The sequence below is a fragment of the Anoplophora glabripennis genome, unplaced genomic scaffold, assembly GCF_000390285.2.
Source record: "Anoplophora glabripennis isolate ALB-LARVAE unplaced genomic scaffold, Agla_2.0 scaffold215, whole genome shotgun sequence".
Lineage (NCBI taxonomy): Eukaryota > Metazoa > Arthropoda > Insecta > Coleoptera > Cerambycidae > Anoplophora > Anoplophora glabripennis.
Genome location: NW_019416309.1, coordinates 466763 through 487764, shown reverse-complemented (window position 1 = coordinate 487764; position 21002 = coordinate 466763). Strand labels below are relative to the sequence as shown.

At 33.8% G+C, this 21002-nt stretch overlaps 1 protein-coding gene across 1 annotated transcript in view; it reads right to left on the bottom strand.

The window, feature by feature from the left end:
- Positions 1 to 21002, bottom strand: part of LOC108912195 (midkine-A-like) — a 95384-nt gene that overhangs the window by 39713 nt on the left and 34669 nt on the right. The window contains exon 3 of the mRNA XM_018717375.1: positions 13757 to 13883. Coding sequence (XP_018572891.1) covers positions 13757 to 13883 — 127 coding nt within the window. The remainder of the gene's footprint in view (positions 1 to 13756; positions 13884 to 21002) is intronic.

Sequence of the window (21002 nt, the reverse complement as noted above, 5' to 3'; positions counted from 1 at the left end):
TTTGTTATAAACAAAGTTTATTATTTATGCATTAAATATACTGTATATTTTACCCTATGCTATTGCTTTTTTTCAATGAAAAAATTTGTTTACGTATATACTTCAATACTCTGAATATGAATGTATTTAGTTATAATTATTACAATTATTTAAATAATTTTTGTGTAAACAAATTAAAAATAAAATATTTGAAAATTAATTTTGTTAAATACAGATACAGAAGAAACAATAGTACTTTAAAATTATATTTTTTGAAATAAACTAAATTGCAAATTGATAAATGTAATCTAATTGTTTAAAAATAAAAAAAAAGAGTGAACTTTAAAAATTTACTATGACCATCCTAATCAACCGATTTCAATTTTTTTAAAACCATTTGAAAGGCTGAGCGGTCTTTTCTATGTGAAAAAATTTTCAAGTATCCAGATGCTTTATTTGAGGCTGTGCAACATTTTGAAAATTCGAAAAAATTTTTCCAAATGGTGTGTCGTTTTATTGCACTAAAGTTTTTTTTACCAAAATTAGAATATTTAAAAAAAAAATATCCAAAAAACTAGATTATTTTGCCTTTTTTTCATCAATTAGCTATTTTGCAACATCGGTAATAAATAAAAACATTTTTAACTGCTTCATCATAACACAAATGTTGTCGTCTTACCTCGCTATATATTAAAACGATATCCATCAACTCCTAGTTGCTATACACCATTTTTGACACTTGAAAAACTAATGTAAACACTATCGTAAAAACGTTAATACTAAAATCATTTTTCAGTATTCAGCGATATAAGGGTTGTATATACTACAACTTCAATAATTTTTCTCGGAATTTTACAATTTTTTTTACAATATTGACTCAATTTTTCATAATGTGTCTATTCCCAAATATTTTTGGATAAGTTGTGAATCACCCTGTATAATTGTATGTATAATTGAAATGAAAAAATATATTTATTAGATTACATCATAAAACAATGAGGTCTTGCTCTAACAGTTTTTTGTATATGTCTTAAATACTATTTTTTCAGAGCAACGTTTTTATTATTTAAAAAAAATTAGTTAGTATTTTCATGTAGAATCGATTATGTTCTTCGGTCAATAAAAAATCCTCTCTCATTCTTTGTTTCTGTTCGACATTCCGCCACCGGGACACCCTATAGATGTTTATCCCCAAACAGGGGCCCAGATAAACACGCCGCGAGCATAAATTCGAAATCCGAGCGTTTCCTCCATCAAGGGACCCTCCATCGAAACGTTTTAAGGGCAAACCGTTAAGATCGCCGCCGGAGGCGAACCTCCGAGGGATAAGATTCCGCATCGGTACGTTATCCGTATAAATCACGTCGGTGAGCTTTACCCCGTCACTACACAAATTGAATATTTATAAATTCCGTAATGGGATTCGGGCGCGGATATGACACTAAATTGCCCGCCGAGTTAACACCTCGCTCCCCGAATTCGACGGAATTAGAGGGACCGCCGCTCCCCGCGAGTAAAAATGAAAATTGCTCAGGTGGAATTCTGCACTCGGGATTGCGTTGGGTCTGATCGCGAGCCGAGCACCGGATTTATGTCCGGTGTACGGTTACGGGGGATGTTATTCTCTTAGTTTTGGTTTAATGGTACGTATTTTATCCCTGGGGATGTTTACTGCGCGGTAAATCGTTTTGGAATGACAGAAAAGTGGATTTTTGAAATACACTAAAACGTGTAGGTAAATTTGCTGAAGAAAATGGCTAAAAATTAGAAACATCGCTTAAACTGGTGCGATAAAGTTACATTAAATATGAAATATTTCTAAATTAGACTGTAGGTGCATGAAATTTGTTACACGGAAAAAGATTTCAGATTCTAATTCTTTCTAATTCTTTCATGGGGCGTTTGAATGCCGCAATTTTTTGTCTAGCATTTTGTAAGATCTAAAGAAGTTAGAAACAATATCTCTTCACTATATCAGTTGTAGAATTTTTCTTCAGGGTATAAGACAACTGACAATACGTTCAAAATAAGGGAAAACGCATGTTTTTACCTCTTATGTTTATCTTATGTGTCCTGAATTTTGCATGCTTATGTTGGTTACAATTTTATTTCTTAAATTTCTTCTTGTCATCACATCTTCCAATGTAACTATTGTTTAAAATTATACAGCCTGTTCTAAAACTATAAAAAAATACTTTTCCGTAATTGCATACCCGGAAAATCCTTTTTTTTAATTAATATGTTGCGTTGCGATAACTATATTTCGTCTAAATAATTTTTGTATGTTAATTTTCTCAAAAACACGCCACTGATGTACCTTTCACAACAACTGTTTTGTCTAACCAGTTAGTGTTCATCTGTTTCGAAAATGTAGAACTTCTTAAACTAAACTACGTACGTGAACCTGATTAGATTAGTAAGTGATTTACTGTTAATTGTTATAGCTTACTTTATGACACATTGCGCATATAAAGTTAGATAGTTCTCCGTGTCTGTACCAAAACGTTTATAATCTCAAATATTATTACTTGGCACCTATAAGTTTTTACAAACATACTTTCAAAAAGAATACGACTGCATATAGCGATAAATTTATTTATTTGTTCGGCGATAACACGAATTCCTGAGCTTCAAAATTCGCTCCGTGTAAATGTACATATTATTAGCAACACGGCAGGCAGGTTATTATCGATATAAAAATGTTTATTTTATATACATTTCATGATTGATGTGTAACATATCTGGTTGATGAAAGACCTACATATCAGTCATCAATCAGTTTTCTTTTTAAAGTGGAGCCGGATTGATGGATGGCTTCATAATCACAAAAAATGTGTTAAATTGCTTCAAATACAAAGTCTACAAGACACGTTTTATTACTTAGCATTTATGTTTGCCCTTAAACCTCTTCGTAACCCCTTGGAAGCGATTATTTACAACTAATTTTAGTTGGAAATATATCGCTATTAATTTCAACGAAAACTACTTGAGGATGGACGTAAAATACTTTCAAGATTTAATAAGCTTCCCTTGTGAATTCAAAAAACTTGAAGCTAAAAATTAACGCAATTTCTAGTAAGAAAAACTAAAATATCGGCATAACATAGATCATATTGACATTTTTAAAATAAAATGAACTCTATAAGTTAAAGATTAATTATTTCGATGCACATATTGACTCAAAATAACGCCTACAAACCAACGTTCGACACAACAACTTTCATTTTGTTCTCAATCCGCATTGTTCTCCATAAATTCCCTAGCCAGAGCACGGCGTGTGCATCGAATCGTATACCATTCATTTTGATAGTAGGAATCTTGTTTTGTTTGACAAAAGTGACACCTTTATTAATCGAATTCCAATAATTGTCCCATCCCTGCACTCAGACAATCGCCTCTTTACAAAAGGATAATACCAATGGATTTCCTGCAAAATTATTTCTCCATCCAGCTTTAGTACAAAAAATAGGTTAATATAACGAGATAAATAAGTCGGACACTTAAAAGAAAGAGAGTCTAATATTATTACAAGAAGTTAATCTTTGATATTACTCCTCAAATCACTTTATTCCGGCTCGAAGGACCAAAAATGTTGTCACAACACACGAATTAATAAAAGAAAAGGTTATTTCAAGTCTAGTTCGTCGTACAATAAACATTCACTGTCTGATGATTTACTGCCTTCAAAAACGAATTTCCTATTTTAGTTCCCGCCGTTTTGAAGTAATTTTCATCCCCTGGAACTGCATTAGCGGCAAACACGTAACTCGCTAATTGAAGGGCACAAGAGGTGGTGGCAATTCTCGCGAAAAGCAATTCATTAACGGGGACAAGTTACACAGTATCGTTTTACACTTCGGAGTTCGTATACTGGGAATATCAACGACACAACACGGGATGCAAATCGTAATTATTTCCCCGCGTCGCTCTGCTCGAATTTCGGTCCGTGGTGCACTTTTGAAATAAATAATTCATGATTGGGACGCATAATTTTATGGGGCATAAATGAATAACGTAAGGAATGGGAGTAAATTGTAGTTGGGTCCGCAGGAGAACTGATAAAAGCAAATAAATGGGAATATTACTAAAATTTTCCGTACCTATCCTGTGAATTAAAACTGCATCATTTTGATCAATTTACAACAAACTTCTTATCTCTCAAAGACACTATAACTGGAACTGTGACATATAGGGTTAAGGAACGTGTTGAAGTTTGCCTTGGTCTAGGAATTATGTCTTCTAGGAGGTAGAATCAATGGCCATTGAACACTAAGAAGGACAAATTACCCAGAGTAGGTTCATATACAGCCTTACAGGAGTTTGAATCCTTGCAGCATCACCAGCTGAGTTGTTAAGACATTTATACAGGAAGAGTTGAAGATAGACTCAGAAATGGTGCCAAGTATCCCTGAAAATCCAGAAGTAGATCAATAGTGATGGGATGGCTAGATGGACATTGCAGACTCAGGAAACCTTTGAATAACATTGATCTGAAGAAGAAGAGAAGACCACAATCCATGTATTATGCAAGTGACAATGTCTAACAAGGGTGTGCACCTGCTGGTAGGAAAAAATTGGGAGCTGGAAGCTATGCGAAGGAGTTGACGTTAAAGCTTTGATATCTAATTAGAGGACTTAAGATTCACATAATGATCGTATCAACAATAAAGACTATCTTTACCTTTACAGTTTTTGCTCAATTTAACAAAAGCGATGTTGTCTTATTTGGGAAAAATGGTTCCTCTAATATTTACATTGATCAAATCCAGTAACCCAGATATGTACAGGTCAGTCGACACGAAACTATAAAATTATCCAAGCTTTAAATTGCGTTGTCCGCATACGAGTTAAAATTGGAAAAACCCCGCTGGAAAAAATCTATTTATTGGACAAAAAGTGAGAAAAATCTGCCCGTTCCCTCACAAATTATTGTCGCTACCTACAGAATCCCTTTCCGTAAATGGGTACAGCTCGAGAGAATCTCCCTAAATTGCACAAATGAAATGTGGAGGCCGGCCAACATCCATTACCATTCTCTTAAGTTCGCAGCCTCCACAAACATTTAAACACGTACATATCCGGCGAAGCAGACAACTCAAATAAATAAATGATTAATGTGCGACAATTGTAACATCCAACCCTCTTCGATAGAAGGGGGTGGCAGGCCCTTAATTTGGACTGGAAAACATGAATATTGTCCGAAATGATTTGGGAAAAGGCGAGTAGGGTAGCTTTAGTCGCTCGGGATTCAATGGGACACTATATTATTTCTGGTTTACCTTATTTCATTCAGATCAGTATAATTTGGCGGATAGCAGAGTTCTGCGCGTAATTACAGATGACGTAGACAGACACATTTTTTTTTAATTCTTCAGTTAGGTAAATAAAGAAGTATTATGGACAGGTGTCAATAATCATCTTGAAGCCCAAAAAATATACCATTTTGTTAATATTTCTTTCATTCTACGTCAGTAAACAAAGTCCAGGTGGTTTTGAAAATAGCAGCGTCTAGTTTAGTTTAATTTGCATCCTTTCAGATGCATTTCGATCACAAAAGTTATCAAAACATCAGGAATTTCAAGAAGACAACTCCAGGTTATTCCCGAGAAAAGAAAATAATGTTCTGGTATTTCACAGAAGCTAAGCACGAAAAAATTGCCAGTCTATTTGATGAATATACACCTGGAAGTATACCGACATTATTTTTCTTCATAGCTTCATAGAAAAGAGCCTAGCGAGGAGACTATCAATTATTTATTTATTTATTTATTTTTTGAAAGACAAACCAAGAAAAAAGTCATGGACCAAAAACACTACACTAAGCGATGGGTGATTGTGCTACTTTATCAATCTAGGGACTTGGAAAGTAAAAGAAAATGTTTAATGTTTCTGGCTTATCAATTTTTAGACTCTTGGTCCAGCGATCTGAACTGATGTAAGCGATATGTACGTGGTGACATCTAGCGGTGTTACTACAAGACTAAACATAGGAATAGAAAATACGCTGTAACAAAATTACATCGTAATGGATTTGTTGAGCGATTAACAAGTTTTATTTTACAAATCACGCCTAAAATCGAACGTTCGCAATTTTACTGCTGCCAGAGGGCAGATGACATTGGTATCGCGCTTATGAATCATTCAGCGGCAATTTCATTACGGCAACACGAACAGCTCGGTCGGGGCCTCCACTGCACTTAGCATTTGCAAGGGTTTATCTGGTACTGAGCGGTTCATCGGATACACGAGAAGCCAAACACAGCAACTTGACAGCCGTTATCCGGTAACATGCTCCCTTTGAGTTAATTCGATAACAAAATCCCTGGGACTGAAACCCAATCAGTTATCAAATTAACACATATTAATACCCGGGCGACGAGGGACCACATGTTTTAACCAAGAGCACCGATTCTCGGAACGTGTACTCTTTATCCCACTTCTGATGTCACTGTAATGTCGGAGACTTAACCTCCTTAAGTTTTAGTACGTCTCTGAGGAAAATAAAGTTCCGCCAAAGGTGCTACTGTCTCTTTCATATTTATTTGTAAATTTATTCTCAACCTAACACACGCATTCATCGCGTCTGTTTTTTCATTGCATCTGGCATTTTTTTCTGGTCACTATTCATATATTTTATCATTTACTGTTTTATATATGCCCCTCGTAACTGACATTCACCTACTCTCCAAGTTCAAACTTACTTCTTTGTGGAATATCCCACTTCTGATCATTTAAAGGTTCTCATGCACAAACTACTTTTTGCCTGAACAGTCCATATTTTTCACTAGCTCATGCGTAAGACTGTCGATTTTCTTTCCAAAAAGAACAGGCAAATCTCGCAACAAATGATTTTCCTATTAGCCACGACCTTTCGTTCGCATTAATCCATGTCAAGGGTAACTAAGCGGATTACGATTTCTAATATTTTACGAAAAGCCCCTAATGTTCCGCTTCGCCACTTAAACGGCATTTTCAGATTATTCCGACCTGAAACGTAACCGATCGCCTGGCAAGACCCTTAGACATGTCGAAAACGCTATTTCCAGACAAGCCAGATGGGAAAGAACAAAGCCAACTGCATTTTAATCATCCAGCAATTAGTCTTTTCTGGTTTAGGGCGAATGAGGTCTTCAAGCTCCACAGATGGAACCGATTATCTAAAATATTCGTATGTTAGTGACGTTTAATTTAGTAGCAGCACTGGTGTTCAATATTTGATCACAAACAATAGAGGATAAACTTTTATTAATACGTCTTTCAAGTTACTTTAATTTAAAAGCAAAATGACGTTTTAAAGTATACTGAGGAAATAATTCCGTCGCAGTAAAGGCAAATTTGATATTGCTCTTATTGCTGTACATACATTCACAATGATTATTGTATTTTTTTTGTTGTGTAATTTCTATATTATCTTTGAAACAATAATGATTTCGTGGAAAAGAAGTCAACAGTCTAAATTTATCTATATAATGTACATTTTACACATTTACAAAAATTAAAACCCCAATTTTAAGTGACGTGAAGAAGTCTAACGACAACTATAACAACTAATCACATTAGACGAAACATCTGGCAACCCCGGCGCGATATACTACACTAATTCATTCCTGCCAGCCAGGGAGGAATCTTTACTTTTTTTCTAAAAGCGTATATATCCTTTGGTGACTAAATATTGACCCACTACTGTTACAAATGGCGAAGATTAATAGCCGTGCCACACCCACCACAAATAAAAGCCGTTGCGTATCCCTTTTTAAATGCTGCCAGACAGCTCAGATTAATCTTTAAATCGCAGAGAGGATAATGGTCTGTAAAATTGCGTTACAAAAATACAAATAACTAAAAAAGTTACACGGTTCTACATGCTCGTTTTATTTTAACAGCATCCCCGACGATATATAAATCTCTGAAACCAAAATGTATCGTTTTTGTTTTAGTTAATACAGAAAATAAAAAAGACAGACGATATTGTGGAACAACAACAGTATTTTCAGTAACTTAGAAACAAATTTGGGTACTTTTCATTAAACTTTTTTAAAGTAAACAGGTAAACTACTTCATTTGAAAGATAGCTTTCAAGTTTCGCTAAAGTTTCCTCATTATGAAAATGTTACGGTTTCGTCGTCCATCAATCTTCCTCCAAACGTAAAATTAAAATTTTGAATGCCTGCTAATGAAACTGTATCGTAAGTTATTTGAGATCTACAATGAATTAAAGTAAACTATGTATGTATTGTTTTTTTTTCTAACAGGTATATTTTACCTAGTTCATAATAGTTCGTATTAAAATTTTCTATACTAAATGTTGATATTAGTTTTCATAAACATGCTGCTGGTGCAATTGAAGTTGTTAAACTTTCAGTCACAATCGGAAATGATATAATGGATATTGACGTATAATTAAATTACAATTTTGTTGAAACCCATTTTGCAGTGAAAAATAATTATAAATTCTCATTGTACAGAAATTAATATCAATTTGGTTGTGACATATGATTCTATAGTATTAAACATGAAATATTTACTACATATTTGAAACAGACTTGAAGTTTTCGCTGTGGAATTGTCCGAAAAATGTACCTAATACAAAGCGCTGCTATTAATTTGTGATTTATTTCGAAATAAACAAAATATATTTTCTGTCAAGGGTAGCTCTTTCAACAATGATACTAGACGCAACATATTCACAAAGCTGCCTTTGGATTTTGTCTATCAAAGACATTTTCCAAATCAGTACACTCCGACCAAAGCAAGTAATAATAGTTTACAAATTGATTATTAATTGAAATGTGGTGTTTCTATAAGCAAAGTCAAAACAAAAATTAACGCAATAGTAATTCTTGTTTATTGTGAAAAATAATGCGACTAAATGTATAGATTTTTGTGTCTGAAAATATTTAGTTATCCTTCCACATTTTTCGTTGGATTATCACAGGAACTTTTGATAAAATAAATAGAAGCTCTCAAAAATATACTTTTCAAACGAAGCTCGTCGCAGACACTTCAGAAGTACGATTAGCAAGTAATTTTTGCAGAAATTAATAACCGTAATACATCACAAACTATACTAAAATAATTACGAACAGTCTGTTTAACTTTTAACGAAGTTAATCCAAACTCTGGCGCCCTTGCTTGATAGTTAATCGATATATTCCGCTGCTTTAAATTTTCGTAATTAATCAACTACGGAGTAAGTACTCGTAGACAAAATTTAACCGCAACTGCCACGGTTTGATATTTTAAAAGTAATAGAATCTGTAGCTTCAAGTTTTTCGTATCACTGAGAGAACATGCTTTAAATGATAAAAGAGTAAAATTTCATATATTTCAGTTATTTTATTTCATGAAAATGGAAAAAAAAAAATCTGAACGAAGAGTTATCATGTAGACGGAGACAAAATCATATATACAGGGTGTCCCAGAGCTATCTTGACAGGCATTATCTCGGAAACTAGTCGAGATCGAAAGAAATGTTATATAGAAAAGGTGTTCTGCTTAAAAAGATGCGTTTCATGGTTTTATTTTCAAATATACAGGGTGCCCCAAAAAGATGGTATATTGCGGAACTTCAATTTTTTAAATGGAACACTGTATATTTTTAAGTTCTTGGATTCTCCTTTTATTTCTGAACATATTTGATTGACCATGTTCTATACCTATCATTAACCGTTTACGATATATGAACAGTTTAACCTTGATTCAGACCTTTTCCATGCTCTTCAATAAGTTCTCTGAAAGCAACTGCTCTTTACTTGGCTCTAACCCATTTTGTTTATCGGCATGTCAAAAGTCCAATAATTAATAATAAAAGGTAGTTGAAAATATGATAATTGAATTTTTGATGGTGCGAGACATCGCCTTAAAAAAAATCATTGAAATTGGTCCATTAGAAGCTGAGATAAGTGAAATTTTTCCGAGCGTCGCAGTTTTGTACTCGAGAATTCAGATCGGAGTAGTTTGCTCCCCCCACCAATGATACCTCATTGATTTTACGCGGTCTTGAATATCTTTGAGTGACATTTTAAATGGGACGCCCGTGATTGCAAATTTTGAAAATTTATATCATGAAAGTACTCGGAATGACAAACCTATTGGTTCAAAAACAGCCCTTATACCCTTATAGTTTTGCTGTAAATAAGGGTTAACTTTAACGGGCTATAAGTCAGAAAATAATGGGTTGATCATCAGGTTTTTTTTTTTAAATACTCGACTTTCCGAGTACTTTCAAACAAAATTTTAAAATAAAAAAATTGAAAAATACATTAAATTATTACAATTGTTTATAAGCGTGAATATTGCGAAAATGTTTAAACAATCACCACGGCTCACCTAATCGTCCGATTTGAATTTTTCAAAAAGCATTTTAAAGCCTCAGAGCTCTTCTTTTTGTGGTGAAATTTTCAAGTGTTCAAAGGCTTTAGATTTTTAGAAATTTGATTTTGAAAATTTTTTAATTTAAAAAAAATAAATAATTTATGCAAAAACTATCGAACCTAATTGGATAAAATTTGGTGTGTTGATTTTATACACTGAGAAGTTTAATTGGGAAAAGTATGAAGATACTAGGTATTATTCAAGCGTCTGAAAAAAAAAGACAAATAAACTAGCATTTTTTGCAATTTTTTAAATGATTTTTCCGATTTTTGCAACAACAATAATTATTTTTTCGAATTGCAACTAACTCTATCTTGATCAAAATTTAATTACAAAATTTTTTTCCTCTTCCATTTTTGTCTAAAATGAATCAATATTCTGGCTTTTATAGCAGTCAACCCACATGCGTTTGTTATTACCAAATATCACCTTTGCAACGTATTTTTCTTTTGTAAAAATAGTTTTAAATCATACTTCGTCCACTGAATTTCAGCATTTTCGAATTATAAAGGATTTCCAATTCCGAATGCCATTGTGGATTAAAAGTGGTTAAATCGGAATGATTGTATTTTATCGAAACTGCCTTTTACTACTAACATTGTAATGGCGCTACAGGGCTTAAATTTTAATGCTAGAATTTATAGGGACTCCGCCTATACCTACGGGCAGGATATTTTATTTTTAAATTTAATCTCCCCCTGTTGGGATTTTAAACTGCGTCTATAAATCTGTATATTTTTACGATTGCGGAGATTATAACATATGTTGTTATTTGTTTAGGAGTTACTTTGAATATTGCCGAGGCACAGCGCCACTAAAAAGTAAAATTCTGCTAAAAGACTTAGTCCGGGATGCCGATAAACTTAACACTATTTGCAGCTCTAGGAGCTGCTTTTCGATGCACTAAATACTACACTACTACATCAGTTGTACCATTTAGCGATATCGTTTTTCTATTCTATTAAATACAATTATTTTAATAGTAAAGTAAGATTAGCAAAAGTCTTCTTTAAAATGTATACACCTGCCAATACCTTCCTGTAATAATTAAATAATACATTAACTAATGTTATCTATTTTGAAACTGCTCAGACTTTACTAACACTAAATTTAATCTCAACTATCAACTGTCTATTTAGATAATTACTTTGGGTGTGGTAACATGGTAATGTTCACGTGATGCACTCGCGATAATTGTGAAGCAAATCCAAATCAGAACTGACCGACATGTAGTTCGTTTTGAAACATTGCGGTAAAAGGTATTAAGGGTAGACGGTTTATCCGAAATCGTTAATGTTTCAGTCAATTACTTAAAATCAGAATTCTGGAATTGTCATTAGGTCAGATCAGAATGCAGCAGGTTAAACAAAACAGGACGGAATAGAACGCTTTAGATTCTGCATTTCTGATGAACATTCACATCGATAAATACCAAAAAATCCATTGCTGTATTAATTTCAGAGTTTCTCCTGAAGAAAAGGGCGATATAATCCAAATGAAATCTAAAGAAAATCTTGTACTCAAAGAATTTAAGCTAAGAAAATTTTAAAATTGTTTCTGATACCAAAAAACCCTAAACAGTTACAAGAATTGAATTTCAACATAACATCGTTGTTCTTTTATTACGTTATTCTATTTTTCTAACTGCAATCTTGTGTTTCCGTACAAACCATGACGGAAATTGGACACAGTGCAACCACTAAATCCACACATTTCTATATACGAGTGTAATAAATCCACTGTGGGCTATACACGTCCTCATACGTTATGCTAAATAATAAATCATACCAAAATCAACTGTTGCTCCTGCTATCTATTCCGCAGACGTGTAATGTAACGTTTTAATCACCTTTCCCATCTGACATGGGCTGTACCAAGTCTACACTATAAATAACCCCATTTAGTTTTGCATCGCTAGAGGTGGTGAATATATGGCGGGGTCAGCGACATGTCTTGGCAGGGAGTGATGGTAAAAAAAGAAAAGGACGCAGAGGAGCTCAGCGAACATTTTGCATCCGATAATTCAGAATTGAGAGGTTTCCTTGAATAGCAACAAAATTTGAGCGTAGCTGATGATGCATTGAAACTTAAAGATATAATACCCTTTTGTCTCAAAGTGTTTCACTCATACAAAAAACAAAAATGTCGCAAAAAAATGTTACAGGGTGTTAAAGTTTCTCTTTTTATTTCTTTTCTTCTTGGCTCAGAACCCAGTTAGCAAAATTTGCTGTTTCTTAGTTTCTCTTCATGAAGTATGCAGTGATTATGGTCCTATTAGGTCAAGAGCGTTCATTTTACTACAACCGTTTGTGAATATTTTTCTGTAACTTTTTTGTACGTTTAAATTTTTACAGGCAACTATCAGAAGTAGGTAGAGAATTTTATTCTACACGAAACAATGTATACCTATCAAAAGTCGAAATTATGTTCGGTTATGAAAAAGTAAATTTTATCTGGGCTCCCTAGATGTGGCAAATATATGTGTATTAAAAGCAAAAATAAAGCAACAGGACGTCGTGGAGAATATAGCGTATTAAATTTACTTTAGAACTCGTGAGTGCTATGTAATTTTACGGATACTTATTAACTTATAATAATAATTACGAAACTTAATAAAAGCGTTAATAAAACAGCTAATATAACACTTTTATATTAATTTCGAGAAGTTTTAAACTCGTTTTAGGAAAGGAGTACTTAGCGTTAAATTCTGCTCCTTCTCACAGCTTAGAAATTACCAACTTCGAGTTTTTGCGATTCAATTTAATTATGTAGATATTACGCAAGAGTAGAGCATTAAGGGAATGGCGGATGTAAAATATTGTAGGAACTTTTCTTATTTGAAGGTTTGTTAAGATTCGCCTACAGAATTTCAGTTATTAATGCTAAACGAGGTTAAATGAACTAAAGCAGATACGGCTTTGCCGCATAATGAAATTTATTATTATGCACATAATAATTATTCCTGTGGGCCGTTCCGTTTAAGGTCTTTATGCTTTACTTCAACGTTTATTTTTACGTTTATGATAAAGGTTGTTTAATTAATTACCCCTTTTATTATCCCAACGCGGATAGTGGTTTTCTAGACTCTAGACGCAAAATTACATGAAACATATGATTTATTCACATAAGAAAATTTCTGCTAGAATTTTATTACCATAAAGTTGCATAGTAATGTTAAAAGCATCTCACACTTATTTAAAAATATACATGTTTTCGGCTACACACATTTTATCACCCTGTATATGTTTTGGTAAGCATTCGGGCATGTATTCGTAGAAAACTTTTTAATTATAATGATATTTTCGATATTATTTTCCAATTTGGCTACATATTTCTGAATCATACTGATGACTAACAAAAGACATTCCACAATAAAACAAAAACAAAATTAACTTACGCTTACCGCGATTCTTAGCGCCCCTCTCGCTTCTAATAAGCACCTCGTGATCGTCCTCCTCCCAAACTTCTCCATCAGCCACTGCCAAACTAATCACTACGATGGCCAACACACATAGCGCTAACCACTTCATCTGAAACAAAAGTCTTAAGTTCTTATTTCGTTCCATAAATAATCGTTAGTGTGAGTGAGGGAAATACAACCCTGTTAACATTAGATCTATCTAACAATAAGTAATGTTATCACGGAAGTGTGTAAGTAACTTGATTTGTGGCACCATTTGTGTAATTAAGTTCATTTAATGCTTATAATGGCATGTCTGTAAGTTGAGAAATATAAGCAGTTGCTCCCAAGATAAGATATCAACGTAATTTTCAATTTCACGATAGTTATTTAACACCTGATGTAAAGGCGATTTAACTAATATATTAGTACGAGTAGAGGTACGGCAAATAAGCAAATAATTAGCTATTAGATCTTGGCACAAAATTTAAACGAGCAACATAGTGAATTATTTTATAGACCATTAATATGGAAAGCTTTTTACGTCTGGAGATAAGACTGTTTAACTCGAAATGTTTGTAAAATATATTATGTGGATAGAATAGGATAGAAACCGTCTAGAATAAATAAAATATCTTCAATGGTTGAATAATTTTACTTCCAGCCTTTGACATGTCATATAACTCTTAGGAATCATTTGAAGAAACATATTACACCAAGTACAGAAGTTTCGTTGGCGTATTTAATTAAGAAGGAAGTGGAAATAATTTTTATTTATTTCAGCAAGTGCCAGACACCATCAAGTAAACCGCGCTGATGGACAATTTAGTAGAGTGCATTAGTAGCAGGTGTTTTAAGAAAATTGATACGCCACTTCGAGTTTTCACCTCAAATTGGTCTAGCAGTTTATCAATTCCACTTTAAATATTTACCTACAGGACAAAAAAATGCTATCTTTCTCATCTAAACAACTTCTTACGAAAGAATTTCCGTGCAGGATATCTGGAGTTTAAAGTTACACAAACCACCAACAGCGAATTACAAATAAACGTACACGTATGTCACCCCGAGCTGGATATCTCCAGACAAATAAGCGACAGTTATCTCGCGTACTGCTTGAAACTCACTCGAATAAAAATAATCCAAATAGAGATAAACTACACCAACTCCACCAACTCTGCTGGAGGGATCAACCGGGTCCGTCAGATATTATAGATGGGAGTCGGTCCCCCAAGGACGCCCGACAGCATTATCTTTATGATAGCCGATCTGATACTACGTCTTGCATGCTCTACCAGTTTACCGTAATAACCTACGGCTTCAGATGCTGCTGTTTGGTTACAAGTTGCATAGTTTTATGTCGAGTTCAGTCATTGTGGAACTATCAAATAATTGTCTACATGCGCTGAGTAGTTACGACGAGAAAATCATGATGATTGCGCACAGATATCGAGACAACAAATGTTATTACAATTTGGATTTAGAATTGAGACTAATCGGACTAGTAAGTAATATGATCTTGTCCTAAAACTTCTGATAAGGCAGATGGATATAGGATAAAGATATAACATCGTGAGCAGTTCATTTGTGCTGTTAATGAGGCCATTATAACGAGTAACAGCAACATCCTGGAGTAACATAGCAACATCCTGGTGTGACTATAATGATGATATCTAGACGAATGTCTAAGGAACAAGACTCACGAATTCATGGCAATATTGGCATGAAAATGCAGCTCTCGGATAACATTGTGTTGTAATCCATTTGGAAGGAAGAAACGATAATACGAAGAAGGGTTTGCGACGGATTAATTTATTAGCTACTGAACAATTGTACAAGCTAGCAATGATTGATGTAAAGCATGTGTATAACATTCCGGAAGGAAGAAATTAGCTGCTTCTACTTCCTCAGCATCATAACGAGCGTTCAAATAAAAACGTGGTCAAGTTGGTTCTGAAAATTTGGACGTAGGGCGTAGCGTATAGCAAATGAACTTAAACGTCATCTGTCAAAGCGCTATATCGCCGCTATCAATTTGAATATTTTCGTTTTAAAAAGCGTTTAAAATGGTGTTTTCTCAAGAACAAAAAGTGTTTATCATAGAGTCCTACTTTAGAAATGGACGCAAGATTGATGGAATATGGAAATATTCTATTGAGGAATGTTTCATAGAATTTCAAAATCAATTTCCCGGCGTTGTTGAGTACAAAATTTTTCAAAGTGCAGTTCAGCGTTGTGTTAATGTTTTTCGTGAAACGGGCAGTGTAACAAGAAAAGAAGGAAGCGGCCGACCTAAAAAGCGGACTGAAGAATTAAAAGAAAATGTCCAAAAAATAATGGAAAATGCGCCAAGAACTTCTGTACGTGTTTTATCACAAATTGTGGGAGTATCAGTCGGTACCTGCCACACAGTGTTAAAAAAAGATTTGCGTTTGTTCTCCTTTAATTGTTTGTTATTGTTATCACGATTATTCTTTAAAATAAAGTTATATAGTCATTAACGTTATTGAAACTGACAGCTGCTATACAGCTCGTTGAGAAATGAGGTTAAGTTGGTCGCTATAAGCTACTCCCTACGTCCAATGTGTCAGAGCCAACTTCGACCACGTTTTTATTTGAACGCTCGTTATAAGGATGAAGATGTTTCCGCAGTCTTAACGTCCATTGGGGTATCTCCTCTGAGGGTTGAATTAACAAAATGATTGTTTGTCGCTCGAAAGAGCATCATGTTTAATAACATTTTAAAACGCCAACAAGAAACAAAATAATTGTGATAGAAAAAAATACAGGTTCCAATGGTACCAAAATAAATGGAATTGAAGGACCACTCGTTTGGGACTTTAAAATATGTTAGATTTGGTTTCAAATCATTTGATTCCATATTAATGGGTAAGTCTCTCTACAAATACGCTAGTCAATTGGTTAGTCTACTGCAGAAAAGACCAGCTACCAAGAGGTTTTGAGTTATTTAATGTCAAAAGTATGGTTTAAATTTCACGCGGTGTGGTTTTGAAGCCACTTTGAGGTTAAACTGTGATTCTTGTACTGTTTTGTGGGCAGTACACTATTTTTATGGAGACCACTGGTCTATGTGACATAGAATGACCATATTATCAAGTGGTGGCGCTGTGGTATTTGACTCTTTTGGGCATATCTCCCTTACCATATGCGATTTTATTGATGTAAGATCTAAATATGTAAATATACAAAGTGTTTCATTAAAAACAAGTTTGCTGCTTAATTTGCCACTTTATCGCTTCGTATGATCTGATTTAAAATGATGACGATTCAGGAAGATTTGAACATATTTTAGATCTCTAAAAATAACAGCTGTGGGTAGGTTGTAAAATATAAGGAAAAATCATACTGATGTTGTTTGCATACAAGGGGTACTTCGGAGGTAGATGGAATAATTCTCGGTCCTTCCTTTCTCTTCCGAGCTTTTCAAATTTGACTCACTACTATGGCTAAATAGATGAACGTAGATATTTTTTTATTCTACGCTTGGCGATCGGTTGTTTGTACAATAATTATGTCTGGAAACCTCGCCAGCAATCAGGCACTTCCCCAAAGTCCAAAAATAAGTTAATGGTCCATCTGACCTCTGATTAAAGCTTCCGGAAGCCCCCGAAGTAATTATGGCGTCTCGAAATGATTAAATTCCGGCAACCGGGCAGCGCACCTGAAATAAACCAAGTCCGCAAACACGGCAGAATGCTCGCGGGACCATAATTTAATTTCGCCGAACCACGGAGCAATTGTTATGCAATCCGCCAGTTCCAGCTTTGCGTCAGTAATTCACTAATAACCGTATCAAGTGTGTGTACGTCCTATGGTAAATGCGGAGGAGGCACCCGACGGCGACGCCTTCAGATCGACGTGGATGGGATCGATACACCTGGTTTACTACGCTCCGCTTCCGTAATTCCTTAATTAAAGGCCGGGACCAACCGTTAATCTGACTTTGAGAGACAGCCTGCAACCATCCGCGATACAAATTAACGTCGCCGGTTGGTAAATCTTCCGTCTCGCACGGGGAATCGTTTAAAAATGGTTACGAGGAGTTACCTAGCGAGAACTTTGCGCTTCAAGTCGGATTTAATTGAAATTGTTCGAAACGGAGCAAATTGCTCAAACCCTGGGGTCGGCAAGTACAGCTTCTCAAAGATTCCAATCCAAAATGTAAGGGAGTATTTTTTACACCCTTATTAAAGCACGATTTTAAAAACGTAAAAAAATAATTGCAAGTTTTGTCACTTTGCTTTTGGTGGTTAAACCCGTCGTCAAAATTGGTGGCACTTATTTCTGGACACCCTGTGTAATAGCATCACTCCTTCACACCATTCAATTTTAAGCTTGCATCGAGTGCAATTGGTTTTAAGAAAAATAAACCATTATAAAAACCTTACCTCATTATACTGCATAATAAAAAATTGACCTATTTACATGGTGCGAATGTAAGCCGTGCTCTTCTTTGTGAAATGCCCAGTTGAGTAGCAATTCTTCGTGGGATAGTGGTTGCATTATCTTCTACTAGACCCAGATTATTTTCTACTTCTTTTAAACCTTGTAGATGCGCTCGTTCAGAGGTTGTACTAGCACTGGGAATCTTTCCGGTTTCTTCAACAGCAGCATTAGCATTCCCATTACAAAAATCATAAACAAACATGCAAACCATATTCGGATACTCTAAATTTGAATAAGTTCTTGGCATTTTGTAACACTTTGATCGTACAAATGTGTAATCAAATGTTAAACTGTAACAACATAAAATGGCACTGACGGAAATTTCTGCTAAAAAGTTTATTTAAACGCCTTGATGGTATGGGACGTTATAATTTGTGATAATATCTGTGACGGAAACTTAAAATTTGGTACAATAGTATACACATAATGAGCTAGATGACGTCAGAATTGTGAGTGTTGCGATTTAACAGACGTTGGTCCATCACTTCAATATTCCAACATTTCCAAGATACATATATGTGATAGAAAAATTTGAAAAGCATCATCTTTTACCCACGCTTTATCAGAAAAGAAAATGATGGAAGTATATCTTACTCGTTTATATATTTACAATGTGATATATGAAGATATATCTGGTAGGGTTTCTTATTCACGTGTGGGATTTGTAAAAAATATCAGAACTTTACCGTCGTCTGAAGTCCCACGTATAAGCTATTCAATATTTTAGAAACTTCACCTTTATTTCTTGGTATTTGTTATAAAGAAGATGATTTTCAATTTTTTGTTATTCAGAATATAAAACCGTCCTTTCGGTCGGTACACATTTTGTATATACACTTTTTAGGCAAACCCTTCACAGCAATACTTTTACGTAGAATATAAATTATGCATGCTGTAAAACAATCTTAGTAATTATAATACTCAGATAAGGCGGTTTTAATTAAGTCTGTCTAGAGTTTAAAAGAAATGATAATGTAGAGTATGAGATTACCATATTTTTTAATTCGTTCTCAGATTTCCTTTGTCTTGGCACTCGGTGACTTGATTATTTCATATAACTGATAAAAGTCTGCAAACAGGTTAATACTAAGTCCACGACTCTTAAAAGTCCAACAATTGTTTCATAAAACTCTTAAAATACGATTTCGAAGCCAGCACCTAACAGCTTTATAACTAAATTGTTGATTTAATTTTAAAACTAACTATTCGAGAGTAAGGTTGTGGAAAAATAATTGGAAAATGGAACAGTTTAGCAAAGATAAAGAATAAATCCAAATAATACCAAGAATCGTTTATGTATCCACTACATGTATCTGATTTATTTTTAATTTTGATTTATTTAAGAGAAATCGCATCAAAAAGTTGTTTTTTGAAACTTATATTCCCAAATTAAATGGGTTAAATAAATTCCAGTAAAAAGATATTTGTCTAACGTTTTCCACGAATTAAGATGTTACAACGGTGAAAAATGATGTTATTACAGCCAAATTAGATACAATTTAACAAAACAAAGCACGGGAATATGTTTACTCGGCTGAAATTTCTTTCCCTTGTATTTTCAGGGATAAAATTAATTAAATTAGTTAAGTGGTTCTATCAGACAAAAGAAAGGAAAAGGGTTGAAGTAGAAAACATTATGTGCGTTCTTTTTCGTCTGTTTCAGTTGGCGCTATTAATTTTATTTAACATTTTCTTTTGTTATTTTATTAAAGAATGAAATCAGAGAAAATAACCACTAGAAAAGTTTTATTGAAAGAATCGAAAATTATATTTTATTTCTATATGTGCATGTAAAGAAATATAAATTCGCATGGTGACCTTTCCAACAAATTACCTTTGTACGATTGTTAAAAGTTATGACTTCCATTTGTTGATTCAAATGAATACCACGTACAAGACATTATAAAAGCCGTGTGCCTCTGTCAATTGTGTTGCCTAGAAACAAGAAAAATGTTCTTCCTCACAAGGAGTGCAAATACAAATAGAAATACAGACGGTTTTTGTTAAACAAAAAATAATATGAACTATTTCATTTTAAAAAATCTTAAAGGATGTGCATTGAACTGAAAATATAATGTAGGAAAATGAAACAGATAGGTATAAAGTATTTCTCATAGCATGACTGACTCGTAGCTTGTTCATATATAAACTAAATTATTACATTTTACAGTTCTGCATATTCGAGGGTAGTCAATATCAGAGATATATATACGTAAAAATCTAACACTACTACATTTTATGTAGGTGCTTTATGTAATTTGTCATCCAATATTATCTATTTAGCTTAAAATGTCGGCCGTTTGCTGTAAATGGCCTGGAGCCAGATTAAATGAAAACATAAAACCAGTCAGCTAAAGGCTGTACACTATATAATTAATTGTATAATATTACGGTATCATATTTTACGACTTATTTAAATATTAAGTGATAATTCTCAGTCATTTAAATTGTGTAGTTAAGATGGTATTACAAATTAATTCCCGACGGCCAGATTACAACAAAAAGGGGTGCAATTTAATGTCTCGGTATGGTTTCCTGTTGAGCTTAGAGATGATGAAATATTTCACTGATTTCTCCGAGATTACAGATATTTATCTTTTATTAAAATGCTAAAGGAATTTGCCAGAATGAATATATTAAGTTAATTTATTTTTGTTTTATAAATTTAATTGTATTATTAATAAGAAAATAACTTGCTCTAATATTAAGCTAACAAAGTCTGAATGCAGAGATGTTATAGTGAGCAACATATTACCTGAAAAACAATTTACACACTACCTTT